This window comes from Ptychodera flava, chromosome 2 (genome assembly GCF_041260155.1).
Source record: "Ptychodera flava strain L36383 chromosome 2, AS_Pfla_20210202, whole genome shotgun sequence".
Lineage (NCBI taxonomy): Eukaryota > Metazoa > Hemichordata > Enteropneusta > Ptychoderidae > Ptychodera > Ptychodera flava.
Window position 1 is genome coordinate 33,499,788 of NC_091929.1, and position 15,755 is coordinate 33,515,542.

Below are 15,755 nucleotides of genomic sequence, written 5' to 3' on the forward strand. Positions count from 1 at the left end.
TGAAGAATTGAGGCTTTTAAAACATAGGGAAAAATGAATTTTGAAAGGTTATGCAAATCACCTGTCACGTGATAGTTATGTAAACAATGGTGACATTTTTGTTACAAAAATGTTCCCTTATATCTAGAAGTTTAGAAAACGTACAATATACGGGTGGTTCTGAGCTTATTAACCACCAGAGAATTAAAAAGGTGAATTTCTTGTCTTGGAACCTTAAGCTGGTCAATATACAGATTTTTTTCCATATATAAACCCTACAGTTCGAAGGTTACTTGAAAATTATAGCCAGACATAAGTTCTTTCAAACGATGCAAGGAACCGACTTGAGAGGTCGCTGTCACACAAAGCTTGCTAAAACCAGTTCAGTAATACGGACAGCCGAGTTTAAGAATTTTACAAAACGGAGTTTTCTGGCATCAAGAAAGTTTACCGAACCATCTTGGGCTCAGCTGGACTAGCCCTGGATCCATTCATGGTGGAACACGGGGTTGTTTTTTTACGCTTGGTGCCATACGTGTATATCGTGTATATTTCTGCAAAAATGCTGTTTCGTCTTCTAGTTGTTGTCCGGCATTGTTGTATGGCATACAGCTTCTGTATGTTTTACTTGAAACTTGAAGTCATCCATACGAGGGAGGGCATGGAAAAAAAAGATTTCTAAGGGGCATACATTTCCTTTGGGACATAAAAATCAGCAGGAGAGCTTTGTACTGTGGAGAAGGTAGTTTGAACGAAAGCGGGAAGGTTTTTAATATTGTAGGAGAGGAGGGGAATGGGAGGGATATGTTTTCGTCATCGTAGTTTAGAATGCACGCGAAGTTTCTAATCAGATAATATTCAGTGTCAATCAGAAGATCTCTCTCTCTCTCTCTCTCTCTCTCTCTCTCTCTCTCTCTCTCTCTCTCTCTCTCTCTCTCTCTCTCTCACACACACACACACACACACACACACACACACACACACATACGTTACATTGTACTCTGTTCTCTCAACTTACTCTGCGAGTTCCAACAGTCATACCATACCATAACACAAGACTTAAACATTCCACACCCTGATCACTCAACCTTCTGACGATGCAAAGATGATGGAGTAAATATCCGGCGCCATAGGTAGTCAAGGGGTTAATGAGCGCAACACACAAAAATCATGTCTTACATTTTAATTGCTCAGAAATGTTGTATTTAGCTATCGTGTATCCATTTTATCATTTGTGTTTCGGAATAAAGCCCTTGATGCCAAGGTTTACAACTTGAACAAAAACAAGAACTGATCATTTAGGTTTACTATGAAAATCTGAAAGTCATACTGGTATTCTGTATCAGTAATTGCTATAATATGGAAGTCAATGCTGCAAAGTGATGCAGCAACAGCCTAGGTGTTTTGTATTTAGTGTTTTAACAGTTGCTCTTATCGTGGCCTTTGTAACTGCTGTTGTAGGTGTTGCGAGCAAAACACCTGGCAGCGACGGAATCACACCGGCAGATGGCGTGCTTGCATTTCCCCATGAACAGGTAGCTCGAACGAGGACCTGTATCGTAGACAAAGAGAAAACATAAGGACTGGGTAGTGAAGACAATACCTCAAGTGCTGAACGTGTGTTTAACTATTTAGAGTATTTGCGTTACGTAAAAGTGTTAGTTTCCAACATGTGGTACAGAAAAGATTACTGCGTAGATTTACCTATCACTTTTATGAAATAAGCTAAAAATGTTCAGTAGAAAAATAAATGAGTTCATTACTATTTGCCCCAATGCAATTGTCAGAAAAAGTCCTAGACGTATTAATGGTAACAAATTGTAATTATCTAAGGCCAAGAAAAATAAAAAGTTTGTTTCTCATCCTAGACATATTGCAAAAATGATGCGGTGACACGGGTTTTTTTCCTTCTTCATTTTTTTATTCTTCAAGCAACAAGACCGGGCAAAAACATGAAAACAACATAAGAATGTACGCAGAGATAAATGCACAGCAGTGTTGCTTTATTATTTTTGTATAGCAACAGTTCTGCGGTTAGGTTTTTAGTGCAGCAATGCACAGTTTTGGCAGCTTAATATAACAGTGACACCTGTGTACAGTTCTAAATGGAATGTTATTTTGCTTACGGTTCTGTTTTATACAGCACTGTGTTATGCACAAATGTCGGGTATTTTTGCGGTTTTTTTTCATTTTATTTCCTCATGAACAGAAAAAAAGGTTGACGATGTGGGTTTGAATTGACGTGCGCGAAGATGAGAAAAGAACATTTTTTATTTTTCTTGGCCTAAGTGTATATCGTCTTGTGGGGATCATCACATGATCGGTTCAACTGATAGAAGGATATCATTTGCAATGTTGTAGTATATCATCGAATTGCTAAACTGTAAACCTGTATTACAGTTTATTACAGTGTCAATATATCATAATGACATTCGAGAACTGAAGTATAGAATTCAAGAACTTAAGCATAGATAGTATAATAGTTTTCGATACAACCATCACAGTGTTTTGTTTATGCATTTTTTCATCACCAAGTCGCCAAGCAATAAACTCGATTCGTGTTATAGCATTAGAGTATTGCATTTTCTCCGTTTTAGAACAGCAGAATATTATTTCCACATTATTGTAGTATCTCATAGTTTGAATTTTGTTATTATCCTGCACCACGCATGCGTGTTAACACGTCAGGAAACAAAACATTAATTACACGTTATAAGCACACATGAGTTTTCGATCGCTTCTTGTCTTTCCTTGTTCGTAAAAAAGAAAGGTTTATATCTACAAGACTCAAACGAAACACAACAATTGTCAACCAAATGTTACGTCAATGTCAAAGATATGGGAAGTACATTACTTACGGCAAGTAGTACACTCGAATTTGTATGTAGCAACGTATATGTACCAAGACGGACATCCAGAGTTGCTGATGGCATTTCTGTAACACCTATCATGTGCCTCACAACATCTTTTGGAAAACAGAAACAGAAAATATACATACATACAGACGTCTGTATACTTTTAGGTTTTGTTCGCGTTTATATCCTGTTTCAAGATACGAAATCGGAAGTAAACTTTTAAAAATCTTGTTACTTTACCGTATTTTCTGAAACGCAAGGGGCTTGACCATATGGTCATGTCCGTCATAAACTTTTACAACATCATGAGAGATTTGAAATTGCCTCCGTTGGTTTTATTACGTCCTAAACAAATGACCTGTTTTTTTAAACTTGACAATCAAAATGGTAGTCTTATGGAGTAGCGATAAAGCTTTGATTCGCTAGAGTGTGGGTGTGTTTTTTTAACTGAACACCGCAGACCATGTGTTAGACTTGGTTCACGTCTGAGATTTGTGAATGTTTGAGTGGGTTGAACGCCATGATTTGTGTTCTGTTTTCATATGAAACGTGTGAGTGGGATGAACGCCATGAGTGGGGTATGAGCGATACAGAAAACGTTCACGCCCGAATCCGGCAGAAACAAATTCGTTACTGCGCAGACTCAAAGGTAAACGCGTTCGATTGGTAGGAAAACCTGACCTGGGCTGCCAAATTTCAAAAAGGTTTGTAAGTCATAGAAGAGGCACAAGAGAAACTGTTGCAAACGATTTTACTTTTTAAAATTCACCGCCTAGAACCAAGTCGAACCATGTGTCTTCTCAAATTGACTTTTCTCTTCGCTCACCTGTCCACTCCATCGACTGCCGTCCCACTTCCGCCAAGGCCGCAGTAACAGCCATAGTTGTTGTAATCCAATGGGTTTCGTCCCGTTGCACACAATATCATGGCTCCGAACTGCAAGATGCTCTTCGTACCGACCGTTCTTTCCAGTTTTCCATCTTGTGAAACTGAAGCAAAATTTAACATAAAGATACTAATGTGCCAAATGTGAATTACTGTTGATGTGACCGTAGCCCCGTTGTCAGTCACTAAATGAACAAAACTGATCGATTTGTCGTAATTGAAACCATAGGCATTTTACTACGCGTGTTTACTTCCGTAGGAACGACATGTAACCTAGAAAATAATCACTTGTGGGTAATATAAGAAACAAAAAACTTCCTTGGGGTTATACTACAGGATACTAGAGACCAACCTAATTGAAGGAAAGAGCAAAGACACTTTGAGCCATTCCGAATTGAAGATAACGGACGATTAAAATGGCCTAATCCTGCAACGGACCTTTCCTTCTTCTAAAACTGTTCAATGTGACGACGCCCACTAACTAGACCAAACAACATGAGTAATATTTCCAGGTTCCCCTATTTTCTATGTCACTTTTCGTGTAACACTAACGTAGGTTGCACAACATTCTTGGGGGTCCAAGTGGTTTAAGTGGTTCCCATTGTTTTCACACAATTTCCCATCCCTTAATCTGGTGCGCACTACATACGCGGAACGAAAGTTACCTATGACTGAGTGGTTTGAAGTACCCAAAAGGTGTCATTGCAGCGAAAAATTCGAGGAATGATGAAAAAAGTTTCAATCTAGTGTACAATAGCCTGTGAGTAAATACTAGATCTGTTTTTCTCGTCTGTGAGTAAAGCTTAATGCACGGTCCCTCCTCATTTGTTGAGGGACCGTGCTTAATATCAAGGTAGAACGCGTCGCGAGCATATGTATGCTGTATGATCCTTGCACCAAGTTTAAAAGAAATTGATTGAGGCTTGTCTGAAATATCCTTGTGGGCGCATGCATGGACGCACGCCTAGATGCACGCACGCACGCAACCATACTGTAAGTACCCCGAACTTCATGCACGGGAACTAGAGAGAGATTTGACATTTGACATCATGTAGATTGATGGGAGGGAACTAAAATGTGCCGGATGACGATCTTGAACCTTACGCAGCCACTAACGCAGTGTAAAGGGACGCTGATGGAGCTGTTGGCCCCTTAGTCTAGTCGGAAGGTAGGGTTCCCATGCACCCCATGGATGTATTTTTTTAACCTACATTTTTGTAATCCTTAGGGTCTATATTTAATGAATTTTGATGTTCCCAAAATCAAATCGTGTCCCATGGGGTTCATTTGGCGCCATCTTTGCCGCCATCTTGGCCGCCATCTTGGATTTCAACAATGGGGTAGGGATCACGTATCTACCGCTCGACGGAAACAGAAACAATAAAATACTATAAACGTTACATTTTTAGAAAGCCAAGATCATGGCCTTTTCATTGATATATAACTTAATAGGGATTAATTAATATTCGAACGTCGATTAGACTTTATAAAGGCCATTGGCCGTAAATCGTAAAATTTGCTAAATTTCACACCCAATAATTAAGTTCCCGTTCCTCCAAACAATTTTTCATAAGGTATTTATATATTTTTTGAAGAACTCAGTGCAATAAACAAGAAAAACAAGATTAAAAGTATGTGTCTTGAGATTTAGTGGTTTCATGAGCTTGTTTTCTTATTACGCGGTATGCCACATATCCGTGTGTAACATAAGGGGTAGGGGTAATGTTTCCCTTTCTGTTTCGAATCATGAATGATGAAACCATAAAAATGTTGACATTTTCTGAAAGGGCTGCATCAGACCTTTCTAAAAATATATAGATTTATGGGGAACAATCGCATATTTAAAAGTTACAAAGCTTAAACTTTCGGTTTGTGTCGATTTTAAGTGATTCTTTAAGAACCAAATTACAACATATGGGGTAGGGGTAATGTTTCCCTTTCTGCCTCGAATCATGAATTACGAAACCATATAAATGTTATACTGTTTGAAAGCTCTGAAATGGGCCTTTCCAAACATGTATAGTTTTATTGGGAAAAGTCCATATTTTAAACTTACAAAGCTTATGCCTTTCAGCTTGTGTCAATTTTAAGTGATTTTTTAAGAACGAAATTACAACATATGGGGAAGGGGTAATGTTTCCCTTTCTGCCTTGAACCATGAATTATGAAACCATATAAATGTTATACTGTTTGAAAGCTCTGAAATTGGGCCTTTCCAAACATGTATAGTTTTATTGGAAAAGTCCATATTTGAAAGTTACAAAGCTTATGCCTTTCAGTTTGTGTCAATTTTAAGTGATTTTTAAGAACGAAATTAAACATATGGGGTAGGGGTAATGTTTCCCTTTCTGCTCGAACCATGAATTATGAAACCATATAAATGTTATACTGTTTGAAAGCTCTGAAATTGGCCTTTCCAAACATGTATAGTTTTATTGGGAAAAGTCCATATTTGAAAGTTAAAAAGCTTATGCCTTTCAGTTTGTGTCAATTTTAAGTGATTTTTAAGAACGAAATTACAACATATGGGGTAGGGGTAATGTTTCCCTTTCTGCCTCGAACCATGAATTATGAAACCATATAAATGTTATACTGTTTGAAAGCTCTGAAATAGGCCTTTCCAAACATGTATAGTTTTATTGGGAAAAGTCCATATTTGAAAGTTACAAAGCTTATGCCTTTCAGTTTGTGTCAATTTTAAGTGATTTTTTAAACAAAATTATAATATAAGGGGTAGGGTAATGTTTCCCGTTCTGCCTTGAACCATGAATTATGAAACCATATAAATGTTATACTGTTTTAAAAGCTCTGAAATGGGCCTTTCCAAACCTGTATAGTTTCATTGGGAAAAGTTGCATATTTGAAAGTTACAAAGCTTAAGCCTTTCAGTTGTGTCAATTTTAAGTGATTTTTTGAACAATATGCACAAAACAGTAAGTCCGTTGGCCAGGTATCGAAATCATCCCCTCTAAGGCATTTTACCCACTATGATTTTCTGTTAGCTAGTATTCTCAGCTGTCATAATCTGCTTATTTTCCATTTAACTGATGGTGTGTGAGAGTGTAACGACTTGTTTGTGAAGGGCTGTCACGCCCTCAGTAGTAAAATAGGAATGGGTTAGGGGTAACATATTTACCGCTAGTCGGAAACAAAAACAAAAAAGTACCATAAACAATACATTCTTAGAAAGCCCAGATAATCCCCTTACCATTGGTATACAACTAAATGGGGATAAATCGATATTCAAACATCGATTAGATTTTATATCGGACATGAAATGTAAATTGTAAAATTTGCTTAATTTCAAACCCAATAATTAAGTTCATGTTCCTCCAAACAATTTTTACAAGGTATTTATATATCATTTGAAAGAACTTAATGCAATAGAGAAGTAAAAAACATTAAAAGAGTGTATCTTCTTGAGACTTATGGGGTGCGTCGATTGTTTACCTAATATATGGTATGCCGTACATCCCTCTATAATATACATTTAAGGGATAGGGGTATGGGTAATGTTTCCTCTCCTACAAACGCAGCGAATAAGGAAGCCACATAAATATCATATCTCTGAAACACTAACGCAGCTGTTTTTCCAACAAGATATGGCTTGATGGGTAAACTCAAAAATTATGCAGTGACAATGCCTAAACTCAAAAGTTTGTGTTACTTTACTGACATTTACTTGTTAAAGGAACATAGAAAAATACTCTATAGCATTAAATAGCACTAAAAAGCTAAAATGGTGGTTAATAAAAGACGTTTTACTCATTTCAATAACTCAAATTGGAAAAGAAAGTTAACAGCTATAATATGTCAAAAATTATATATTCCAAACCCACAAACACTAAATTGGATGTCATAGTCGTCATGCAAAGTTGATATGACAGCAGCAACACTCAATCCCTTTTCTTTAATTGTATCGCGAGAGATATATAAGCAATAAAGCACCACTTTGAAAGGATACCACACGGTTTCGACCGGTAAACAACATATACGCACGAACTTCAGTCGTGTGTATAAGGAGTGAAATGGTCAAAACCGAGCTCGAGTGGTGTACCCAACTTATAGGGGTTGTTTATCGCTATATTATATCAGTATATTGAAACTTGTGATGAAAATACAAACAATGTGAAAGAAACCCACTTTGGAGATAGGAATGGCCAACTTTACAGTATATCGTAAATACATGCACAGTCACGTGACCGTCTGGGCAAATCAGAGCTCACCATTTATAGTGTTACTTTTAATACCACACGGGAACACGAGAGAATCTTTTATCGCTGAAAACCAATCACCATTAATCCACAATATAGCTTCTCCATAATAAGATAATATGGATCGACAACACTTTACCTTCCTTACCAGAAAACAAGAGATCATAACCAATTTTTCGAAATTATTTTACAACGCAGAACACTATATACTCCCAATGAGGATTACATTTTCGACTGGGTACTAAAATTCAATAGCAAAATAATTCTGGAACTAAAACCCGAAAAGCCAAATGTCACAGAACGCATTCAAATTACGCAACTAAATAGTAAACAGAAGGCGAACAAACACTCTCTACACCAAGCAATAAGAAGGCGAGACAAACCTAAGAAAAGGACTAAAAAGGCTTATATTCCCATTGACACCTCAATGTTAAAATGCCTTGTGAGTGAATCTATCATTAGTTTCTTATCATGGATGACATTTAACCAATGTTAGACCCTGACGTCTTTGAAGCAAAGACCCTACAAACGGACGTTTTAGGGTCAATGCTTGAAGATACCATTCCCACCAGCATGATCGAATCAGAGAGACTAGATTGATCTAACTTTCGAGCTAGATCAGCCGCCAGCAGCTGAGAAAAAATAAGTCAAATAATAATCAGAGTCAAGCGAGCTAGACAACGGCTTCACGCATTATACTCCACAGAGTGGACATTCTTACACAATTCACAAAAAGCGTTCAAAAGCTTCGTTAAAGGCATTGTTCGCGATCCCAGGGACGGGCATGGCTGGTTGCGTGGCAAATGCAAAATGTTAGTCATGCTGAATCAAGGTGTAATCATGTAATAGTTTATTTATAGATTGGGAAAATCCTAATCCTGATAGTAATGATGGAATATAAACTTTGTGAAAAGTTGAGAAAATTTGCCACTTCTTTGATTTGTATGTTTTACATTCCATGTTGTACTAGCCTGTACTATACATGAACAGTCAATACATCCGGCAAGTATTCTGTGCTGTTCTTTTATAGTTAGGTCCCCGCAATCCGAGATAAGTCTTTCTATAGTGTCAACCATTCTCTTCGATTACTGTAATCTACTCCAATAAATTCCCATTTAACTCATTTGTATGATTACGGGAAGCCTAAGCCTATCTCTTACAATCTAAGATTTGAGATATTTGACAACAATATATATGCAATTTTCATATTTTTCATAGGCCTAAATAACACACAGAAGAAAGTCATACTCAATGTTTTGTCCAATTGAAAGTGAAATTTTGACCGAAACAAGTAGAGGTGGCCATCTGTAAGCCAACGAGAATTAATATTAGCAAAGATGGATATTAATTAAGCCTTTCCCATTTCCGATCCCAGTTACTCATACAACGGGGTATAAGCGAAAGCAAAGAGTATCGAATGTGTTGAAACCTAAGTGGTCCGTATTCAGTGCCACGTAGCCAACAGGTACACCTTAAAGAATACTTACCAGGCCAAAATACCGAGTGTGGAATTCCTTCAAAAGTGGCAACACCTGGAAAGACACTGCGGCAAACCAATTTATCACCCTGATCTCTAACTATTTACCTCTACACCCAATAAAGCACCGGACTCAAGACAGTTGTACATCACAAACTTAAGAGAGCGATCGAAGACACTCGCTACACAGAACGCAGGATGGAAGGCTGCAAAGACGATTCTTCAAATAGGCAAAAAGAGGCTAAAACAACACAAACATTCACAGCAACGACGACAGGTCGGGTTTTCTTCCTATACTACGGTACAAAACCAAACCAAAGGGTCTTTCAAAGGCCACAGCACTTCCCTTAAAGCCCGGCTCGAAATGGACTGGGATCATGATTAGTGCCAAGTTTGTTGGGCGTTTTGGGGCATGGCTCTGCATAATGAGTCTGTTGGTAACGGTTGCGATCGTTCGCATTATCTGCGGATCTGTTTGCTCTCAGATCACGCTCAGGCTCGGACTAATATAGATACGTACAGCCTTCGTTTCAAGGTTCGTTTCAGTCATGCCATGGTAAATACTCGAAATAAAAAAGAAAGGAAAACTATCAACTTAATCAAACAAGAGTTTGCTTGAATGAATTTACCGAAGTTTCAGGCCATATCAACGTTCGTTATGTGAATGATTCAGCTGCTGACCGCCATGTACATACGGAATATTGGCGCCATCTAAAGTCGAATAATTATCAAAAAAGTAAAAAGCTTATATCTGGGCTTTCTAAGAATGTATTGTTTATGGTACTTTTTTGTTTTTGTTTCCGACTAGCGGTAAATATGTTACCCCTAACCCATTCCTATTTTACTACGGAGGGCGTGACAGCCCTTCACAAACAAGTCGTTACACTCTAACACACCATCATAAATGGAAAATAAGCAGATTATGACAGCTGAGAATACTAGCTAACAGAAATCATAGTGGGTAAAATGCCTTAGAGGGGATGATTTCGATACTGGCCAACGGACTAACTGTTTTGTGCATATTGTTCAAAAAATCACTTAAAGTTGACACAAACTGACAGGCTTAAGCTTTGTAACTTTCAAATATGCAACTTTCCCCAATAAAACTATACATGTTTGGAAAGCCACTTTCAGAGCTTTCAAACAGTATAACATTTATATGGTTTCATAATTCATGGTTCAAGGCAGAACGGGAAACATTACCCCTACCCCTTATATTATAATTTTGTTTAAAAAATCACTTAAAATTGACACAAACTGAAAGGCATAAGCTTTGTAACTTTAAAATATGGACTTTTCCCAATAAACTATACATGTTTCGGAAAGGCCAATTTCAGAGCTTTCAAACGGTATAACATTTATATGCTTTCATAATTCATGATTCAGGCAAAACGGAAACATTACCCCTACCCCTTATATTAAAATTTTGCTTAAAAAATGACTTAAATTGACACAAACTGAAAGGCATAAGCTTTGTAACTTTCAAATATGGACTTTTCCCAATAAAACTATACATGTTTGGAAAGGCCAATTTCAGAGCTTTCAAACAGTATAACATTTATATGGTTTCATAATTCATGGTTCGAGGCAGAAAGGGAAACATTACCCCTACCCCATATGTTGTAATTTCGTCCTTAAAAAATCACTTAAAATTGACACAAACTGAAAGGCATAAGCTTTGTAACTTTCAAATATGGACTTTTCCCAATGAAACTATACATGTTTAGAAAGGCCCATTTCAGAGCTTTCAAACAGTATAACATTTAATGGTTTCGTAATTCATGGTTCGAACAGAAAGGGAAACATTACCTCTACCCATATGTTGTAATTTCGTTCTTAAAAAATCACTTAAAATCGACACAAACTGAAAGGTTTAAGCTTTGTAACTTTTAAATATGCGATTGTTCCCCATAAATCTATATATTTTTAGAAAGGTCTGATGCAGCCCTTTCAGAAAATGCAACATTTTTATGGTTTCATCATTCATGATTCGAAACAGAAAGGAAACATTACCCCTACCCCTTATGTTACACACGGATATGTGGCATACCGCGTAATAGGAAAACAAGCTCATGCACCCACTAAATCTCAAGACACATACTTTTAATCTTGTTTTTCTTGTTTATTGCACTGAGTTCTTCCAAAAAATATATAAATACCTTATGAAAAATTGTTTGGAGGAACGGGAACTTAATTATTGGGTGTGAAATTTCGGAAATTTTACGATTTACGGCCAATGACCGATATAAAGTCTAATCGACGTTCGAATATTAATTAATCCCTATTAAGTTATATATCCATGAAAAGGCCATGATCTTGGCTTTCTAAAAATGTAACGTGTATAGTATTTTATTGTTTCTGTTTCCGTCGAGCGGTAGATACGTGTCCCCTACCCATTGTTGAAATCCAAGATGGCGGCCAAGATGGCGGCAAAGATGGCGCCAAATGAACCCCATGGACACGATTTGATTTTGGGAACATCAAAATTCATTAAATATAGACCCTAAGGATTACAAAAATGTAGGTTAAAAAAATACATCCATGGGGTGCATGGAACCCTACCTTCCGACCCGACTACCTCTGTCTTTATGACAAACCCAACTTTACATTCTATTATGCCCCTCTGACAGTAATAAGAAATGGGATCTCATTCATCTCATTCTCATTCATATGACTGGTGGACCTTCTGTAGGAGGAAATTTGATGTAATATATTTAACGACATGTGCAAAGGTAGCAGTGATGTTTGGTGAAAATAATATATCTAGTGCGGTGCAGATTAAGAAAGACAAACGATCACATTGTTAAAGCAAAGCCCGGACAAAGGCTGTGCGGTGTTATTTTGTATTACAATAATCTTGGTTTCTTTATAGAGTAAGAGAAATCCAACGTTTTCAAAAGATTGATGATTTGTGTTTTTCATAATGATGAATAATGATAATGATGATAACTCCATCACCTACATGAATATCAGGTGCTTAAGTTGACCCTGACACGGGAAATAGTCATATTTTCCCGGCAGATGAAATATTCATATCAAAATGTAGCTGTGGTGGGAAGCCCTTTACAACTGTCAACGTTACACAGTTTTGTAGTTGTTTTTAACGTACGGTGTACCAGCGCCTAAAGGGGTGGGGGATTCACATGAAACCAGTTGATACTGGTTCAAACCGATTGGAACTGGTTAAGCTAGTCACGGCTGGAATGGTGGAATGTACGTCAGTGTTACATGAAAGATGACTCAGAGTGCCATGAAAATGGGAGGTTGGGAACCTGAAAAAATTGAACAGAAACGGTCATTCTCACAACAAGTAAGTATGACGGTGTGATCCAAGTGTATAATTCTATCGTATGTCTGACTTTTGTGAACACAGATCAAATTGCCTGCATAGTCACCATACCTGTATGGTAAGGCCACAGAAAGAAAGTGTACAACATTTTCAAAAAATGCCCAAATTTTCCAGAAAATTTTGTTGTAGTAAAATTTGTTGCAAAATGTCAGCACAACTGCAATATAAAACAACACATCCTGGCGAAAATACCCGAAGATAAAGGACATATTGTATAGTTTCGATAAAGTATGGGTCCAGGATGTGATACAAGGTTTGTGTTTAACAAGTCATTGCATGCTTACCTCTTTCCGTGTTGCCTTCCTCTGCGAAGCAGCGCGTTGTGAGAAAACACAGACCAAGAAAGAAGCCCAAAACTTGGTATCTTGCAATCGTGCGAAACGCCATCTTTCACAACAAAACCCGCTAAAGGTTTCTGAAGAGCGTCGTTGGACGAAGTGTTAGGTTCTGCGCAAACTGTTTCACTTTCATATATTTATGTCTTTCAAACTGCATATTTACTCTACAGAAATTCGCCTCGTTGACATATCCATTGTTTACAGAACTGTATAAAACCCCATGACGTTATCCGTCAAATTGTTAGTTACGGTCGTTTCATTAACATGGTGACTTAATTGCAGTTATTTCGCGAACATTTCGTTTCATTTTATGACTACATTCCACAATATCCAAACAACGATTGGCATGCGTTTTACTGCTGAAATTACTTTCGCTTGTTAAAATTCGACACTTCTGAAAAGAAGTTTGTATTTATGTTCAGTCTGGAGTTTTACAATACCTTTTTTTGTCCTCTGCTATGTGTGTTGACTTACGCGGCCTGTAGCGTGAGTGAGGGTCTAACCATTTACTTTCCTTTCAATAGAAAATGCACTTGCCTGATACATTTAGCAAAGAATGTCGGCTGACTTGCAGCGTGTTTGCAAGGTTATATCTGATTGGTCGATTGTCACTATTCACAGCAACTTAGGGAGTTTATTTGTATTATTCAATTATAACGGTAAGATGCTGCCAACTAATTGGATAACAGCTTCCAAATCGCTGCAAGTTGGCCCAGGAATGTAGCGGCCATTTTGAATTTAATCCGGCATCATTTTACAATTGGTATAGCCACAAACTGATGACGTCAAAACGCCGTACACAATACACAGTGCAGTAATTACAAGGCGTCTTTGTCGTGTACGGCGATTTGACGTCATCACTTTGGGGCTATACCACTTGTAAAATGATGCATTTAATCCCAAACTTGGCCCGTTGGCTCCTGATTCTGGACCCACTAAGAGTTTCCTCACCAAGCCAATATGCGTCACTCAGTCGAAGGTTTCAAATGTCTGTTGCAACTTTCTTTGAGAAAACTATAAACCACTATGTTTATTTTCAAAGAACAAATATCAAATATTCGACTTTCACATTATGGTCCGTTCAAAATTCACTGACTTTTTGATCCTAAAAACCGAGTCCACAATAATAGAAGCATGCCACCAAAGTATTGCAATAATTTCCGGTAAAATATTCTGTGGTAAAGCACATTCCATCTAGCTGAACATCAATATTTTTTTAAAAGTGGATTTAGTAGATATTTTCGAGTATGCCAAGTAGAATGAATGCGTTTCCTTCTGAATCACAAGCGTGAGGGTTGAACCATTAGATATGTATTGAGGGGTGGTCAGGATGAGAATATGGTTTTTCCTACTCCATAGATTAAATATGTTCGATGGAACAAGAAGAGTTCACATACCTTATTTTCTAAAATATATCATTTTTCCAGTTTCAAGTCACAAGAATAGAGTGTATTTCTGGAAAAGCGGAAAGGTACAAAAATGTGACTCTACGGTAGCTCCGCTTTATGTCATTTTGATCATTACTTCCCAAGGCCTGGATGTCTAACCCAGTCTTCTGACAAGGTGCATCTCTCTATACCAGGGCACACTGAGTTTTTCTCGATGGTCTATGGATGTATATAATGTCAGGATCTCTATCACATGCCTTTGTGTGATCAACTTGACACATTACCTGCGGATTTCCGTAATCTTGAAACAAGGATCACGGATCGCTAGCCCTCGTATCTGACACTGCATACAGATTGTACTATGAAATGTAATCATTGTACATGTTACTTTTAACAGACTCTGGAAATAGTTTTGTAAGATTTTAATTTGTGTTATTATTAATTTCAAGTTGGTAAAATCCACAATATTTGCATATTTAAATTTGGTATCATGGATCACAATAAAACTATATTTTGTATCACCGGACAACTTATCATCGGTTTAATAAAGTGTACATGTATAAGTAGTCTGGCTATGAAAGATAATTAATCAATATATTATCTAATTAGATCTTGCACGAAGCATCCATGCGTTCATTTGCACATGTGTCACTGGCCTTTGTGGCGCCTTGAGGACAGATATTCGGACTCTAAAATTTTTACATTCTTTTCTGATATACCACTTGTGGGGCTCCTTTTTAAAGCTCTTGGAGTAAGAAAACTTCAAAACGCCTTAGTTTTTTTTCAAAATCGAAAAGTTTACTTTTCTCCATCGACTTAACACAGGGTCGGCGGCCATTTTGAATTCCAAATATCGATAAACGTTAGCTTATTTGTTTTTCTAGTATAAAACTGTGCGTGGTGACCCCTGTTATTTACTCTTGTTTTGATGAGAGAATGGTTGTAAGCTTCATCGATGATAGTGTGAGCAATATTTTAGTCTTTCACTTACGATGCGTCTATTACCTTGAAGGGTGGTTAAATTAACATACTGTTGTAGTTAAATGTGGAAAGAAATTCGCACTTGCAATTTTGAAAAAATGTGTTCACCTGCCCAGAAAGTGAACAATTGTTGAATATTGCGTGGTTTTGCTAAGTCCACCTCTGCTTGGTCTATCCTAACTCGAGTGCCTATAAACAATTTTTCTAATGCCATTTAAGTCCACTGCTACTCTTAATCATGTAAGCTTAAATGCCGCCAGTATAATTTAGTATTCACTGAAGCAGAAAT

General features: G+C 37.4%; 1 protein-coding gene across 2 annotated transcripts; it reads right to left on the reverse strand.

Annotated features, from left to right (window-relative positions):
* Positions 1-1,149: 1,149 nt before the first annotated feature.
* LOC139119412 (basic phospholipase A2 taipoxin alpha chain-like) lies at positions 1,150-13,227 on the reverse strand. 2 transcript variants are annotated; one of them, XM_070683231.1, is made up of 4 exons: positions 13,044-13,227; positions 3,661-3,814; positions 2,838-2,944; positions 1,150-1,531 (listed from the first exon to the last, which is right to left on the reverse strand). In XM_070683231.1, exons 1-4 carry the CDS (start codon positions 13,144-13,146, stop codon positions 1,398-1,400), a joined length of 498 nt encoding a protein of 165 aa, XP_070539332.1. In that variant the 5' UTR covers positions 13,147-13,227; the 3' UTR covers positions 1,150-1,397. The 2 variants fall into 2 exon arrangements, with proteins under 2 accessions (XP_070539332.1, XP_070539325.1); XM_070683224.1 differs by having other exon boundaries at positions 3,661-3,823.
* Positions 13,228-15,755: the final 2,528 nt, after the last annotated feature.

Excerpts from the sequence above, each read along its gene's own strand:
- LOC139119412 (XM_070683224.1), bottom strand. The coding sequence starts at position 13,146 with ATGGCGTTTCGCACGATTGCAAGATACCAAGTTTTGGGCTTCTTTCTT. Across the intron at positions 3,824-13,043 it reads GGAAGGCAACACGGAAAGAG|TTTCACAAGATGGAAAACTG; the intron begins GTAAGCATGCAA and ends ATTTTGCTTCAG. Across the intron at positions 2,945-3,660 it reads GCAGTCGATGGAGTGGACAG|ATGTTGTGAGGCACATGATA; the intron begins GTGAGCGAAGAG and ends GTTTTCCAAAAG.